General features: G+C 35.9%; 2 protein-coding genes across 4 annotated transcripts; one reads left to right on the forward strand and one right to left on the reverse strand.

The window, feature by feature from the left end:
* The first annotated feature begins 1,513 nt into the window (after window positions 1–1,513).
* On the forward strand, window positions 1,514–12,936 carry LOC142552718 (protein VAC14 homolog). 3 transcript variants are annotated; one of them, XR_012821866.1, is made up of 20 exons: window positions 1,514–1,927; window positions 2,089–2,202; window positions 2,302–2,367; window positions 3,944–4,033; window positions 4,109–4,228; window positions 4,332–4,360; window positions 4,479–4,621; window positions 4,702–4,796; window positions 6,846–6,932; window positions 7,030–7,137; window positions 7,327–7,418; window positions 7,583–7,664; window positions 8,102–8,167; window positions 8,568–8,683; window positions 8,776–8,896; window positions 9,140–9,301; window positions 9,412–9,540; window positions 10,651–10,719; window positions 10,957–11,179; window positions 11,879–11,965. XR_012821866.1 is itself a non-coding variant. In XM_075662491.1 (20 exons), exons 1-20 carry the CDS (start codon window positions 1,838–1,840, stop codon window positions 12,623–12,625), a joined length of 2,160 nt encoding a protein of 719 aa, XP_075518606.1. In that variant the 5' UTR covers window positions 1,517–1,837; the 3' UTR covers window positions 12,626–12,936. The 3 variants fall into 3 exon arrangements, 1 of the variants encoding a protein (XP_075518606.1); XR_012821865.1 differs by having other exon boundaries at window positions 10,960–11,179; XM_075662491.1 differs by lacking the exon at window positions 10,957–11,179 and adding an exon at window positions 12,533–12,936 and having other exon boundaries at window positions 1,517–1,927; window positions 11,879–12,166.
* A 571-nt stretch (window positions 12,937–13,507) lies between these two features.
* LOC142552719 (ankyrin repeat-containing protein At2g01680-like) lies at window positions 13,508–16,009 on the reverse strand. Its single transcript, XM_075662492.1, has 3 exons — window positions 15,563–16,009; window positions 14,667–15,076; window positions 13,508–14,563 (listed from the first exon to the last, which is right to left on the reverse strand). The coding sequence occupies exons 1-3, from the start codon at window positions 15,849–15,851 to the stop codon at window positions 13,685–13,687; spliced, it is 1,578 nt and encodes a 525-aa protein (XP_075518607.1). The 5' UTR covers window positions 15,852–16,009; the 3' UTR covers window positions 13,508–13,684.
* Window positions 16,010–16,036: the final 27 nt, after the last annotated feature.

Below are 16,036 nucleotides of genomic sequence, written 5' to 3' on the forward strand. Positions count from 1 at the left end.
TATATTGTTCATCTTAGTTTTGGATACCCTCCTTCACATTTGTGGGACCCTGACAATGCATCAAATAATGGTGATGTGAATTTTCTGATGATTCTCCTACCTCGACATTTTGTTTGAGGTCATTATTCTAGTCTTTCTCGCTATTCTTATGTTTTTCAATCCATTTACTCGATGGACACGATCTTGCTCACATTTTCTGTCATACAACTCACGATTTCCTCTATACATATCATGACACTCGATACAATCAAATCTCAATTCCTCGAGTCCGTTCTTGTACTCAAGGTCTGAAGTAACATGAGAAGATACCCTCAACAATTTCTTTGGGGTGTTATTTTTTATATTACACCAATTTATGAAAGAATCCTCCAGACAATCGTTCTAGTTTTTCAAATCCTTGCTCCACCCCTTCACGGGAAACCTATATTACCTCTTTGAAACATAATTGTATGGATCCGAAGAATTAGAAATCATGTATTATCTATCATCGAAAAGTGTATTCCATTATTGTGAATGTATTCTTCTGTTGTAGCTTTCATCTAAAATTTTCTATTTTATCTGTAAAAGAAGAATTAAGATTATCATATTCTACATATTCACAAGGATTTATTTGTACATTAAGCTAATGCAATGAATTCCCCAAATAGTATTCATAATTTAATTCTTTTAATATTTTCTTGGTAAAATTTACCTAAGAAATCTATATCTTATTTTGTAAAAGATTATTTATGAATTCGAAAAGTTAGAAATCATATCTTTTTCATTCTAATCATCCATCGAGTGCATTCCATTCCAATTGCTCATAGACTTATTGGACTTTGGAACATCTTTTTGTCATTCTCCGTGTTTCCTCGCTTTTTTCGCGGCATGGTCCCACTGGACATGACAAAAATTTTGTACAAAAAATTGCTCGGGCATGCCAAACACGTAATCATGCCAAGTGTGTGAAATCAAACTTCTAAATCACAAGCGATCCAAATCCCGAATTGACGGTTAGTTCTAACTCTCCTAATAAGTCACATAACTAGGAAATTATCTTAAGAAATTGAGGAAAAATTTCATGAACGACAACATATTTAATTTTGTGATCATAAACTGGAGTAAATATTTTTACAACTAGAATTAAAGAATTTTTAATAAATATACTAAGGAAATTAGTATAAACTAAAAACGAGTGAACCAAAATCGATAAAATTTACGGAAGCTTTTGCCGTATAACTTTTGTGTTGATTAGCTCCTTCTGACTTATTATTCACATTTGTTCAAATTCTTTCAAGTGATTCCTCTCACTTTTCTCGGATCATCGCAACTTCCCTACTTCCCCTGCACGAGCGTAAGTTTGGCCCAATTTTTTCAACCGCTTGATTCTTCTGATCTGATGTGATGGACTTTAATGTGTGTTTATTATTTGTTGGCTTGTTATTTAATTTTGGTAACACACATAAAAATTGTAATTTTAAAAATGAAAATTTTTAGGTTACGTATTTAAATTTGTCTTAAAATTCCAACGAAGCACGAGGCTCCTCGAGTCATTTCACGAGTCGAGGCCAATTTTCTTGCCAAATCTTTTGCCAAATTTAATCGCACTGCTGATCAGGATAAAAAACCCTAAATTTGGAAACCAACAAATCAAGAAAAGACCAAGAATTATCTCTGGAAATTTTCGAAGTTGAAAATTCCGATTCAACTAACAAGCTATCGATTTTGCAGATTCTCTTCGTTTCGTCAATCAGTTTTTCATTAGATCTACTGACAGTCTGTTATCGAAGATTCATTAAATGTTATGTAGCTAAATTAAAAGGCAAGATTTTCAGTTTCTTTTTCCTGGGGATTTGCTATGGCGGATGCGCTGTCTGTGATTCCACCAGCTGTGCTTCGTAATCTTTCCGATAAGCTCTACGAAAAGCGCAAAAATGCTGCTTTGGAGGTAATACATTGCGTACGGGGATATGAGTGATTTTATGTTTGTGGGTGTGAGCGTGCTTTTTTTGGAAAATTTGTCGTGAGTTTGAAATATTAGGTTCAAGTGTGTATCGGGCTTTAATTTTGTCAGTTGGTTGATAATCTGGAGGTTTTGATTGGATGTAGGTGGAAGGGATAGTAAAGCAATTAATCAGCTCTGGGGATCACGAAAAAATAAATGCCGTGATCAATTTGTTAGCCAACGAATACACTTACTCACCCCAGGCGAATCATCGGAAAGTATGTTAATTATTTAGTTTCACTATCAATGTTAGAGTTCATTCATCTAGTATGTACGTATGTTAGTTGAAAGTTTCATTTGTACGTTTCTGTTTTTAGGGAGGGTTGATAGGATTGGCAGCAGCTACAGTGGCTTTGACATCAGATGCCGCCCAACATCTTGAAGTAAGAGTGTTAAAGTGACGATCAAGTTTCATACTTATTATTTGACATTGCTCAGGCGAAGGAAAGAACTTTTACTAACAGAATGTATAATAGATGGCCGATCTAGTTTGCTCATCTGTTCCATTGACTTTAGCCCCCTTTTTACTTATAACAAACCATCACGTCTTATTAATTCACATTAGTCAGGTTATTTTGTGAGAAGCTAATCACCTAATAAATTCAATCATACAGTTGATTTAATCGTCTGGTTCTAGGCGAACCAGGTTCCTTTATTTTTTAATTTACCGTTAATGCTTTAAAATTTAATAAAGCACATTCTGTTTGGGTCATCGACTCATTGAGGATACAAATTTGCAGTTTTCATGAATATTCATGGCTGCATGCCTATTTTACCGCCTACATCTAATGTTTGGGCGAAGTAAACACATTTAAGTTCCTGCTTCAGGGAACTCAAAAGGTGGAGCTTGCTAAGCTCCTTCCTGTTCAAATGTAGCAAGCAGTCAGGCATAAAAATTGCCAAGAAAGTTATGCTATCTATTGCAGGATGCAGGAATGCCAGTGGCCTAGTGTACCTAAATGGATTGAATAAACTGAGGGATGTTCTCATCTAATCCATCACTTTTGATCCAGTGACCACCTAACATTTATAGTATTTGTATTTGCCTATTTGGATGTACCTATCTTTTATCTCGATAAATTTGGCTGAATTGGTTTATGTTTTAAAATTTGGATTTTGTGATTCAGCGATTGAGACCGTGGGTGAAGAAGTATGGATTGTAGTTTAGTTGAAAGATGACGTATCATGAACTCAAGTTAGTTTTAATGAGTGTTGGGAATTATTGATTCAAGAAAGAAATAATGATCTTATAGCATAAATTGACATAATTTCTACATGCTAAGAGCTAATGAATTAGAAAACTTTGGGTATAAGATGCAGTAATATGGTAGTACCACACTTTGTAAATGTGAGATATACCTCAAAACCCGCAGACTACAACAGAAGGATCACATGGATCATATGTTCACCTTTTTTAGAGGAATATCTACTGACTGGGCATGATTTCCTTAGCCCAAGTGTGTTACTGGATCAATCTGTACATTTCAATTTTATGTTAAAGTTGAGATGGGTATGAATGCTAGAAACTGGTCTGAAATGTCACAGAAGTAACATTTTCAAATTGCATTGCATGGAACTTGGCCCTTTTCATTTCTTTGCTTGTGAAGTTCATTCATGTATCAAAATGAATATACTTTCATCCCTGAAACTGAGGTAAGGTTGCCAGTGGGTAAGTAGCTTGCTCCTTCGACCTTGATATGAGTTTGATTTACCTTTACGTAACTGCTGTTGGGTAAGAGTTGAATTCTCCATTTTGAGAATCAGAAGAGTAGAAAAACATTTTCCTCCCTTGAAGTAAAACTATAATGCATGCATCTGAGTCCTTATGTGTCATTTTTCCTATAGCTTATTTAGATTTCCTACTATTCTTTGACTTCCTATTTTTCTCGTCTAATGTTTCTTGGGGTGTTTCTGATGAAGTTTTTTTGATCTAATGCCTCTCTTCCGCGGTCAATCCAGCAAATTGTACCCCCCGTTTTAGCTTCGTTTTCTGATCAAGACAGCCGAGTTCGATATTATGCTTGTGAAGCTCTGTACAACATTGCAAAGGTACAAAAATAGGGGACTTTTGTTATATTCCACTTTTCCTTGTGTAATTTAGTTGTCCTGTTTGCTAATTTACAGGTTGTGAGAGGCGATTTTATCGTGTTCTTCAACCAGATTTTTGACGCGTTGTGTAAACTTTCTGCTGATTCAGATCCCAATGTACAGAGTGCTGCTCATCTTTTAGACAGACTTGTAAAGGTATGTGGTTTCTGTTTCCTGAGTATGCATGCATGCATAAATTTATGCATAACTGATACAGATACTTTTTTAGTATTGCTAACTTTGGTTGCTTGTAATGCAGGATATTGTCACCGAGAGTGATCAGTTTAGGTCTGGTGTCTCATTTACTTTGTTCACATAGCAATGTATCAAGCTGAATTCTTTGATATCTCTAATAATGAAGCAATTTATTTTAACTTTCTACTGCTGCCATTTTCACCTGACTCAGCATTGAAGAATTTATTCCATTGTTGAGAGAACGAATGAATGTCCTAAACCCTTATGTCCGCCAATTTCTGGTAGGATGGATTACTGTACTAGATAGTGTTCCAGATATCGATATGCTGGGGTTTCTCCCTGATTTTCTTGATGGTGAGAAGGCCAAAACACATTCACAGTCTCTAGCTGTGTTCCTGCAGATTTATGTTCTCACATTGGTGATAAAATTGCAGGCTTATTTAACATGCTTAGTGATTCTAGCCACGAGATAAGGCAACAAGCTGATTCTGCACTTTCTGAATTTCTTCAAGAGATCAAGAACTCTCCAGTAAGATTCAGCGATGCTACATAATTAATTTCTTTAGTTGTGATTAGAGACGAGCATTTATTGAGGAATCCTGCCCTTTAATGAGCCATGAGGATTATCGATTCATTTTGTTCTGTATTCTTGCTCATACTTCGGCTCTATGTTGCTTTTCACATGCACCACCGAAATAAATCAGTGAACATGATCTTTCTAGATTCATCAAACAGATGTAAGACAGCATGTGACATAGAAGTTGAGAAAGTCTAACAAACAACTATCTTATAACGTAAGTTGAAAATAATCCTTGTCAACTAATAATTTCTCGTGGAAAACTTAACTGGTTTCTCACCATTGTAGGAATCTGAAGTCCCAAATACTCATTTTTATCTCAAAATGAGTGATGGTAATTCACTTGACAGCTCCCAAACATGCTATAATAGCTTGTATGAGGTCCCCCAAAAAAAATTAAAAATCAAGGAGCACAATCTTAGAATACTCAATAAACATAATAGATAATACCTTAAAGATTCTGTTGCTCCAAAACGAGAATAACAGTGAAAAAACGAGAAAGAGGAAAGAATCCAGACATAATATAATCACCTGCTAAGAAATGACATTGGAGATTGAATATCATTTGAATCCTAGATATGAAGGTCATAAATAATATTTCCACAGTTTTCACATGATACCACTATGCAAAAGTGGGTAAAATAAATTCTTGAGTTATATATTTAACCTTTTAGATTAGATTAGATTAGATGAGGTTTTGAGAAGTTAGGAAAGATACGCTGTCCCTGTTCCATCCATAAAATATATCTAGAATGGATAGATCTTAAACTGAAAAGATTTTTATTTCAAACGAAGATGGAGTGAATGACAAGGACTTGAAATGCATCGAACTTTTAATTGTGCTTACTCGTTATTGACCCAGCTACCTTGTGACACTTTAATTTCCTTACTAAACTCTATCTTAAATGAAGAAAACACGTTTTTCAAATGGAAACAATTGTGAACTAGTAAACCCCACTCATTTGGTATTTAACAATAAAATGATTGACAGAACTGCTGGAAGGCCTTTGTTGATTGTGTACGAACAAAATACAAGTTGAAAGGTAGGGTAAGATAGAATTTTTCTAATGGAGGCTTTCACTCTTTGGTAACCCTATTTATTTTATCATTTATTGATTAATTTTTGCTTCAATGTAATATATGTGGATTTCGCCCGAAATACTCTTACCAGAATATACTTTCAGGTACCTTGTTTTTTGATGGATTTATCGGTTAAAATCAATTAGCCCATCATACAGACTTTATGCTCAGAGCACCTTTCTTTGCCTATTTCATTTTGAAACTCCTCATCCCCATCTCAGCATTGTCCTTCCTTCTTTATGTTGAGAATCTATGCTGACTGTCCCAGATGCCTAACGTGATTGTTTCTGTCATCCTTATCGATTCTAGCCCTCTCATCGAATATTACTTAAGAACTTTGATATTCTTGTTATCAAGTTGATGGTTGAAGTAAATAAGGATTATGTTTTGTGCCTCTAATAGTTGACCGGTGTTATACCCATGGAGAACGATGTTTCCCTGCAATTGTGTTTATACCTTGATTCCTCTAATCCTAGTATGAGAAGATTAACTCGGCTGTGATTCAAATTACTAGAGGAAAGTAAGTTTTGAAGTGTGTTAATGTTATCTTTTCACGAAGTAACCTTCTAGTTACCGAGTAGAAAAACCTTAGAACTGCAGAAAAATAAAATCCCAAGTTAAATTTCACTTCCTCGTTATTAATGGATGAACCTTCTTTTGAATTTCCGGAAGATCATTCCGTGCTTATAAAGGGTATTACTTGACCAAAACTGGATACTGTGATGTCATATTGAAGACTTGCTGACATTGCGTACATTTCCTTAAAAATAAAGGCAATTAGGAGACATTTCCACAGATCATATATTAGAACGCGACCCAAGTAATAATTTCCATGTTCAGTTTTGCCCTCTGATGAGCCTTTATTATTTAGACCACTACTTTACATTTTTAGCAATTAGTTGAGAACTGCGACTTTTGAAGTCTGTAGATTATGGTCGAATGGCTGAGATACTAGTGCAAAGGGCAGAATCACCTGATGAATTTACTCGATTGACTGCTATTACCTGGGTAAGTACTTTATGTGCTTTTATGATGTGTAGTAGTAAAATATTGTGTGGGTTTCATTCTGTCAGATTTGGTTGTGTTCACAACTTTTCTCATGCAGATCAACGAGTTCGTAAAACTTGGTGGGGATCAACTCGTACCCTATTATGCTGATATTCTTGGCGCAATTTTACCTTGCATATCAGACAAGGAAGAGAAAATCAGAGTTGTAAGTTTCATTCTTCTTGTTGACGGAAATGAACGATTCAACATTGTATTCCACAACTTTCAAAAGAACTGATGCACCTTTCAGGACTTGTAAACTGAGTTGTCATTTATTCGTTGCATGTCTTGCTTGGCCTCCCCGATTAAATTTTTTTATTCTGGCGGGTGTAGACTTATGTTGTTTGACATTCAGGTTGCTCGTGAAACAAATGAAGAGCTTCGTGGAATGAAAGCAGATCCAGCTGAAGGATTCGATATTGGAGCTATTCTCGCTGTAGCTAGGAGGTATCATTCTCCTATCTGAACAACTAGGTTTATGCTCGTCTGTATTTCACTTGTGGTTTATTGACGACCCTTGTAGAAGGTGATACATGGTGCTATAGTTGCTCTTTCCAATGCCTTTCAGCGGATGAACTGTGTTGAAAATTTTAATTTTTTCTATGTACCAGTCATCTGTCTACTGAATGGGAGGCCACACGTATTGAAGCTCTACACTGGATAGCAGCCCTTTTAAATCGACATCGAACAGAGGTGATCATGAATATTTGCTATTTCCAATGCACATGATTTAAAAGAAATTTTCGTAATGCATATTCACGAAATATGTAATCCTTTTCGTAATGATTTTTTGTGTAGTTGTGTGATATCAGACATTTTGTAAATTCAGTAAAAAGCATACGTTGGATGCACGTATTATACTAAATTTGAGGTTTTGGTGATTGATTGATTATGCATTGGAGATTTTTGTACACGTACTGTTGAAGTGAAACTTGGGGACTTATAATCTCAAGGAAGCCTTGCTGTGCTTAATTGTTTTTTAGCTGAAAGTTGGTCACAAAGCTTTACTCAATAAAATATTTTTGGTTGTGGGCCATCTACTAGCATTTCAAAATCATTGAACTTTCAGTTACATCATTTTTGGGAATTGATGATTAGATTTTCACTTTCCATTTTCTCACTTGAAACAGGTTCTATCATTTTTGGATGATATCTTTAAAACTCTTCTGACGGCACTTTCAGATCCATCTGATAAGGTATCTTCTTCACTTGCTTTCCTCACTTTCTCAGTGCCTATTTTTTAAAACCAATTTCTGCATCAATTTTTTTAGTCTTTAATCTTTTTGATGGAGACATTCTAAGATACAGTTTCTCTACTTTTATAAACTATGCATTCAAAGCTTACATTTTGCATGTTAGAACCTTATGACAAGGGAAATGCTTTATTTACATATTTCTACATGTCTCTATTGATTTGATGGGTCTGATGCTTTACTCGCTGCCGGACTAGTTGTGGAATTTCTCAATCATGCTCTCCAGATTGGAGGTTTACTGCGTTGAGTTTACAATAACTTCAGCACCATTTAACTTATGATTTATGGATGAAACTCTGGAAATTTCTCAATCATGTCCTTCTTGTTTTCCATTTCATCTCAGGTTGTGCTGCTGGTACTTGAAGTCCATGCTTGCATTGCCAAAGATGAGAAGCATTTTCATCAGCTCACTTTGTATTTAATGCAAAATTTTAGAATTGACTATTCTCTCTTGGAGAAGTGAGTCATTTGCCTATGCTTCTATGAATATACTGAAATAACTTTTTTAACATTGTTTATAACCGGAGTAAAATAACTCTTTGTTCTTGCAGGCGTGGCGCTCTGATAATTCGTAGACTATGTGTGCTACTTGATGCTGAAACCGTGTATCGGAAGCTTTCCACAATACTTCAAGGGGAACCGGATTTGGATTTTGCATCAATCATGGTTCAAGTACTATGTTGTTCACACATGGATTATTATTGTGTTTCATTCTTTTTGGTCTTGTCTACCATGGATAGATAACCAGTTTCAATATTACTTGTTTTGCTTATTTATGATTTCCAGTAATTGTATACTCCTTGTTTTTAGGTTTTATTTTTTATGCTTCTTTCTATATGGGGCAAGGTTGGGGCCTGCTGGTCGGTCGGACAGCAAGAGATATTCCTGTGAATGTGACCCATTTTTTCATTTCAGGCTTTGAACTTGATTTTAATCACTTCTTCGGAGTTGGCTGGCATTAGAGATCTTTTGAAACAATCACTGTTGAATGATGCTGGAAAAAATTTATTTCTATCTTTATATGCTTCGTGGTGCCATTCGCCAATGGCTATCATAAGCCTTTGCTTATTAGCTCAGGTACGAGCTTTGTGATTAGTGGTCAGCCATGTCTTTACCTACCTTTGCCTTTGCCTCTGCTGTGCTTTTTCAACGTTTACATTTATATTCTTGATGGCACTGCTACACAGACATATCAGCACGCGGGTTCCATTATCCAATCTCTGGTCGAGGAAGATATCAATGTTAAGTTCTTAGTCCAATTGGATAAATTGATCCACCTTCTGGAGACTCCCACCTTTGCTTACCTTAGACTACAGGTAATTTTAGTAGACGTGGTTAGTGATGACAAATTTCATCTTACTTCAACTACAGACGTAACAAATTTCAACTTACATCAATTACAAACTTGGTTTTCCGTAACAACTTTCTCTCGTAAACAGATTTGGGATGCACATGTAAATGGTTTCATGCATTAAGTAACCATGTTAACTTGTGTTAATTTTTTTCTCTATTTAGCTGTAAAACTTGTGTATGTTTTTCTCTATTTAGCTGTAAAACCTATGTATGTGAACCTGTGTATAATCAGTGCTTATTTTTGTGCATGTTTGCTGACGATCCATTACAATAAATAAGGTTAGACCACAAGAAGAGGGACCGTAGAAATTTTAACTGTTGGAAAGCTTAAGAGGGACATGAGAATACGTGATTTATTTTTGAAGATAATGCTATGATGCGGCAAACTTGTTTAATCACGGAATTCAATCTGAACAATTTTAATGTCTACGCCTGAATTTAACATCTGCTTAGTTTTGTTTCCAAGTCAGTTAGATCACTCTTTGAATACAATTTTAAACAGTTAAATTAAGTACTGGATAGTATAAAGCAATATTACATGTACAAGGTCGATGGACTGGAAGTTTGTATGACATCGATATTTTTCAAAACTTTATACAGATACGAAAAATCATTAGAACAATTCGATTTTTCACTGATGCTAAATGGTGATTTAAAGGTGGGTGAGATGTCTTCTGCTACAACTGAGAAAAGGAGATCATTATAGATACTGTCTCAATGTGTAACTTAAAGAAGTAAAACTTAAAAAGGTATTATGGGAGATGGCAGTTGTTCATAAATCATAAGTTAATTGCTGTTGAACAGTCTCTGATGTCAGGTTTAATTTTCTTGTGAAAATGGTGTTGATGGCATTATCCACTTGCCTTTTGATGCTTGTTTTTTTGGTTGTTGAACATTCTGTCATCCCTGTGCTTTATGTCTGTTCTATTTCTGACCTTCATTCGTTACCACGGTAAGTTTATGACAATATTGTCGGAGCTGACGGAGCATTTGTCTTCATTATTTTTTGTCAAACAACTCATGTACAAAACTATTTTTTATGCCATCGTACATCTCTTATTTGCCTATTGCAGCTTCTTGAACCTGGAAGATATATATGGTTGTTGAAAGCCTTGTATGGTCTCCTGATGTTACTTCCGCAGGTATATGGATACCAGTTTCTTACTTTTATCAGCATTTTAGAAATCTCAAGTACGGATGATGGCCTCATTGCAGATTTCTTCCATATAGCTTCTATGATTTATTGCTTGGGAGTGTTTTATCAGGCACATTGTTGATTTGATGTTTTAAATTCAATTCCTCTTTGCTGAACTATTTGCGTGAAATATTGGCCTGAGAAAAAAGGAAAAACGATAGTTGATGGGAAATTAACCAATCAGTAGGAGCATGCAGACAAAGATTGAAGATGAGATGATTGAAGGACTGTGGGGGAAGAAAAATGCAAATTAACCAAGGACACGAAACTATTTGACACAAATTTCATCTAACTTCAAAGAGCAACCGATAACAAATAATAAGCAGTTTTCGGCTGCAAAGTCTGCACCAGCCATAAAAGATCTGCATATTTCTTGGGCAGCTGGATAGTTGGTAGCAAAAAACCGAGTATGCATCAGTCCTAATGAAGCCAATTTTCACCCAAAAGATTATTTCATTTATTATTGTGGCTAGCTGAGTAATTGAATTTCCGTTAAATCAGACCTTTTCAAGCCTACATGTTGATTTTGAAGGACTTCGTATACTCGCTTCCATTATTTCTCTCTATTTTACAGGATCTTTAAATGCCCTTATGTTGTATGGCACTCCTAGAAACTTTCGCAGGCTTCAATAGAAGTTAGTAATGGTGTAGTAATAGAAATTTGGTGGTAATCGCATTTGTTAATGGGACTACCTTATGGTGACAAGAATAACTTATATGATCTAATATCAGAATATTTTTTCTTGGGGATGGAAAATCCACCGCTGGGTTTTATCAACTTGCGAATTCTTCCTCGAGTGATGGAGAGGTCCAGTATATATGCATGAGCATAGGTCTTTTGAGTGCATTTATTCTCGCGATTATGCTCTTCATATTTCTTTTGTTTTGCACTGCTGAAGAAATTATTAAAACTCAATTATTTGTTTTGGCAAAAAAATCTGTTTCAAATGTTATTTTCAAAAACCAAAACGAAAAACTCATTCCTATGAGAAATAAATTGAGGCTTGTACTGTTCATTAAACATAATTTTACTGAACATACTCGTACTTTTTCACTTTATGTCCATTAATTCTGTGTGATAAGTCTCTTCTCACGCACTGATGCAGCAAAGTGTAGCATTCAAGATCCTCCAGACGCGGTTAAAAACTGTACCCCCATACTCTTTCAGTGGTGAACAATACAAGAGAGTGTCACCAGGAAGTATTTTGTTGGAAGGTAATTATGTAGGTGGATCACAACTTTCAGATGGTGACATCAGTGAAGATCCACATAACATGAATGACGGTATGAACTTCGACTCAAGACTGCGGCAGTTTGAGAATGTGCAGCAGCAACATCGCATACACACTAAATCTCAGGCACAATCGCGTTACATTTCTGCTTCATCTGGAAAGGTATGTGGTATTTTGTTTATTGATATTAATATAGTTTGTCTACTGGGAATTTTATTCAGTCATGATTTCTGTTCAATTTTCTTTCAAAAAGAAATAGATGGAATTATGGCTCATTTACAAACCACCCATATTTTGAGATAAATTCTACCTGAGCCAAGCTTAGGGTGAGACACACTCATACATAGTTGGATTCATTTACTTAACGTTCTCTTGACTCTTGAAATGTGCTTTATGTTTCAAATACTTTTAGCGATTTTCTTTTCTGTTAACGAATGATTTTACTCTGCATCAAAAAAGTTTGTACTATATTTGCTGATAATTAACAAGTAAAATTGTTCCGCGGCCAAATGTTAATCTTTCTTTCAGGACGTACAAAGACCAGAAGAACCAAGTCGTCCACCATCGCAAGAAATGAATAGAACTCCTTCAGTGCTGTCACGCAGAGGTCCCGGGCAATAATTTTATGGACTGGTTTTGAGGTTATTTATAATGAGGATTCATTATTCAAGACTGCTGAGGTTTTCTAGCATATGTAAATTGTATATCCTAATAGCTTCTCTATTGAACCCTAAAAGGGTGGTTATGGTTGGCAGTGGAAATTTCTTGGCTGACTCGCCAAGCTATTCTTTTGACAACAGATACACCCATGTGGTTATGTTATTTTTATTCAAAAACCATATGGGAGAAGAAAAAAAAGTAGATGTTGGGTTTAGGTTGTATTGAGTTTGTTTCTACTACTAATATTTCTATTCATTTGCTACAGCTTAACATATCTTACATGGCTACGATTCGATTATTTTACTATTTTGGATCCATTGTGTATTTTAAAATCTAGTAATTTTAATCACTGTTAGAAATTAGATACGGGGTGTCGGCACGTCGGCTCTCATGTTCAAAAAAAAAATGTTAAAATCTTCCACATAACTTGAAGTACGTATGTGATTGGTAATTATGTGATATCGATGTTCTGATGCTGACCTCTAAATGAAGTTTTCCAAGGAAGTTGAGGATGACGAAATGATTCGAGTGGATTTCAAATTTATTATATTTATTTGATTCAAAATTAGAAAAAAAAATTGAAATTTGAATAATTGATTCTGGATTTCAAATGCTTTAAAATTCTCCTACATATGCAAATTATTCATTCAAACATAAGCTGAGAAATGTTTTTGAATGTATGAGCTCAGTTATTAAAAACACATTTGAAAATTGAATGGTTTGATTAGGCTTCGTAACCAATGGTTGTAATTTGCTATGTTTTACATTTATTTTGTTCAGAATGACATATAAAACATAAAAACTAGATAACATATGCGTGCATGTACATCTGGATTAACAAACTAACCTTAAGCTCGTACTACTTTTTTCATTACTAATTTTCCAAATTTACATGTGTGGGAGTGGAATAATAATAATAAAAAAAAAGGAGCCATCTACGACAAGTCGACAACAAAACTCTGTAAATTTGGGGAATTTATGCAACTGTTGACTGCAAAAACATAGCCTCGCAGTTATGACTCATAATGCATATATCTTCTTCTTTTCATCAGAATTGTAATCATCCAAATCAGAAATATTTGCAGAATATGCCCAAGAGAACGATTTGCTTCCGCTTGCTCGTCTGATCCGCCTCTGAGAATCGCTATCGCATATTCCGAAATGCTGCTGGAAAACGAAGTAACACAAACTGATTAAAGTCCCCACAAGAATCGGAGCCCCGACGACCGTTATCGTAGTCGCCATCCAAGAACTTTTCTTCCCCACGACGACAAAAGATATCGACAAAAACGCCCCACAAGTGCTGATACAGGCGGCCCACATCATCTTATTCACGACTGAGACTACTTGTTTTTGAGCTCTGGTTTCCCAAGCAACCAAAGTGATCTGAACGACGACTACAGAAAGTGATAAGAAAAGGGCGGTGGAATCTAAGAGACAGAATGCACGGAAAGCAACCGTTTTTGAAATACGTGATTCGCCTGCTTCTGGTCCGTCTGGAAAATACTGACCAGGCAAGTTAAATAGAGCAAGAAAAGCAATGGATGCCACAAGAACAGCAACGACCGTGACAGAGTTGATGGTATTTTGAACGGCTTCTCTGTGAATTTTCTTGAGTTCTTTGGCAATTCCTGAGACTCGTCTCTGTGTTCTCTCATTCTGTTTGATTTGTGAGTGGACTTCGTGTTTAATGTCACTAACGGTTCTTTTGAGTTCCATTGCTTCATCAGCTTGGCCTATGTGTATTGCGTGCTTGGCGCCAGCCTCCACCAGAGCTTCCTTGATTTCCAGAGGTGAGTCTCCGTATTGAAGTTTCTCTGCTATGTCCATCGCAGTTTCACGTTGATTATTCATGGCATTCACCTCGACATGTGCGTAACTCAGTAAAAGTCCAACTATCTGAAATGGAAAAAAGCAATTTCCAGATTCAATAAGAACACAATATAGAGTAAGGTAGTAGAATTTTCATGATAAGTATATACATACATCAATTAATAGATACCTGAGAACGATTCTTCCGAGTGGCTATGTGCACAGCCGTATTACCCTTTTTGTCCCGTTCGTTTAACATGGAGTGATCAGCTTCCAGTAATTCATCTACCACAGATGTCTCCTGACCTTTAACAGCCATGTGCAAGGCAGTTTGGCCCTTCTTATCCTTGATAGAGACAATACCTGGATCCCTTTGGACCAGTGCTTTTACGACGTTCAACCTGCCATATCTTGCAGTTGTGTGCAATGGAGTTTTCCCATTTTTCCGAACAATCATCATCGAGCTCACATCTGCATCGAGTATCGCGTTCACTACATCCACATGACCATTGGAAGCAGCTGAATAAAGGGGGCTCGTGTTCGTTGAGTTGCATACTTTGCAAAGCTCGGGCCACTTCTTCAGCAGTTCTTGAACAATTCCTAAACACCAGAAATCAGGATTTTCTGTTATGTGGAAAGATCGACAAAAGTTCCAAGACCAGTAGTTTTCGAGAAAATCCAAACTTAATTTGGCTAAAAGATGAAGTACGCCAACACAAAAAGAAACATCCTGATCCAGTTACTCCCCAATCATAAATCTTTAATTTCAACAAAACATAATAATAAGCTTACAATTTGGTATCACTTGCTACCTATTTCTCATCATTCCACACCTAAGCTAAATTCAACCGTATCACCAAATTCAGTTCAGCATCCTTTGATCAATAAAGAAACACCAATTAATTTCTAAAACTTTCTTTAAATTCAATCTGCATACCATCGCAATTAAACACAAACGCACACTAAATTAACCAAAAAGGTGTAAAACATGAACACCAAGTAAATATATAATAAACCACACACACTCAAGCAAAAAAATCAAAAAATATTCCACCGACAAGGAGTGAAAGGGACAAATTTTTATACCCAAATGGCCTCTGGCAGCGGCGACTTGGAAAGTATCCATATCCCCTTTAGCCCTCATCATAACAGTCTCCAAATCACATAAAGCTACCAAATAATTGAAAACCTCAACAAAATTATTCTCTGCAGACACATACAAAGCAGTCTGTTTCTCATCATTTTGAAGGGCCATCAAAACAGATGGATCAGATCCCTCATTCTTGATGATGCTCTTGAGGGATTCAAGATCATTAGATTGAACGGCCGAGAAGAATGAATGGTGGGTAATGAATCTTAAATATTTTGAATCCATCCACTAACTATACTACAATCAAGCAAACAACACGCACGAACAAAGAAAAGTTCCGACCTTTGAACTGCTGTTTCTGCTCTGTTTTGCTATGTAAACGAGTGGACGCGAGCTTATATGAAAGAGTACAGTTAACATCACGAGTCTCGCATGTATTTCTAGAAAAAAGGTAGTTGATCGGGTTTAAT

The sequence above is a fragment of the Primulina tabacum genome, chromosome 8, assembly GCF_025594145.1.
Source record: "Primulina tabacum isolate GXHZ01 chromosome 8, ASM2559414v2, whole genome shotgun sequence".
Classification (NCBI taxonomy): Eukaryota; Viridiplantae; Streptophyta; class Magnoliopsida; order Lamiales; family Gesneriaceae; genus Primulina; species Primulina tabacum.

What these genes read in the sequence shown, in the direction of transcription:
- LOC142552718 (XM_075662491.1), top strand. Translation starts at nt 1,838, where the DNA reads ATGGCGGATGCGCTGTCTGTGATTCCACCAGCTGTGCTTCGTAATCTT. An exon ending in GCAAAAATGCTGCTTTGGAG is followed by an intron (nt 1,928 to 2,088) that starts GTAATACATTGC and finishes GATTGGATGTAG; the next exon opens with GTGGAAGGGATAGTAAAGCA. An exon ending in TTGCTTACCTTAGACTACAG is followed by an intron (nt 9,541 to 10,650) that starts GTAATTTTAGTA and finishes TGCCTATTGCAG; the next exon opens with CTTCTTGAACCTGGAAGATA.
- LOC142552719 (XM_075662492.1), bottom strand. Translation starts at nt 15,851, where the DNA reads ATGGATTCAAAATATTTAAGATTCATTACCCACCATTCATTCTTCTCG. An exon ending in CGCTGCCAGAGGCCATTTGG is followed by an intron (nt 15,077 to 15,562) that starts GTATAAAAATTT and finishes TCTGGTGTTTAG; the next exon opens with GAATTGTTCAAGAACTGCTG. An exon ending in CTCGGAAGAATCGTTCTCAG is followed by an intron (nt 14,564 to 14,666) that starts GTATCTATTAAT and finishes TTTCCATTTCAG; the next exon opens with ATAGTTGGACTTTTACTGAG.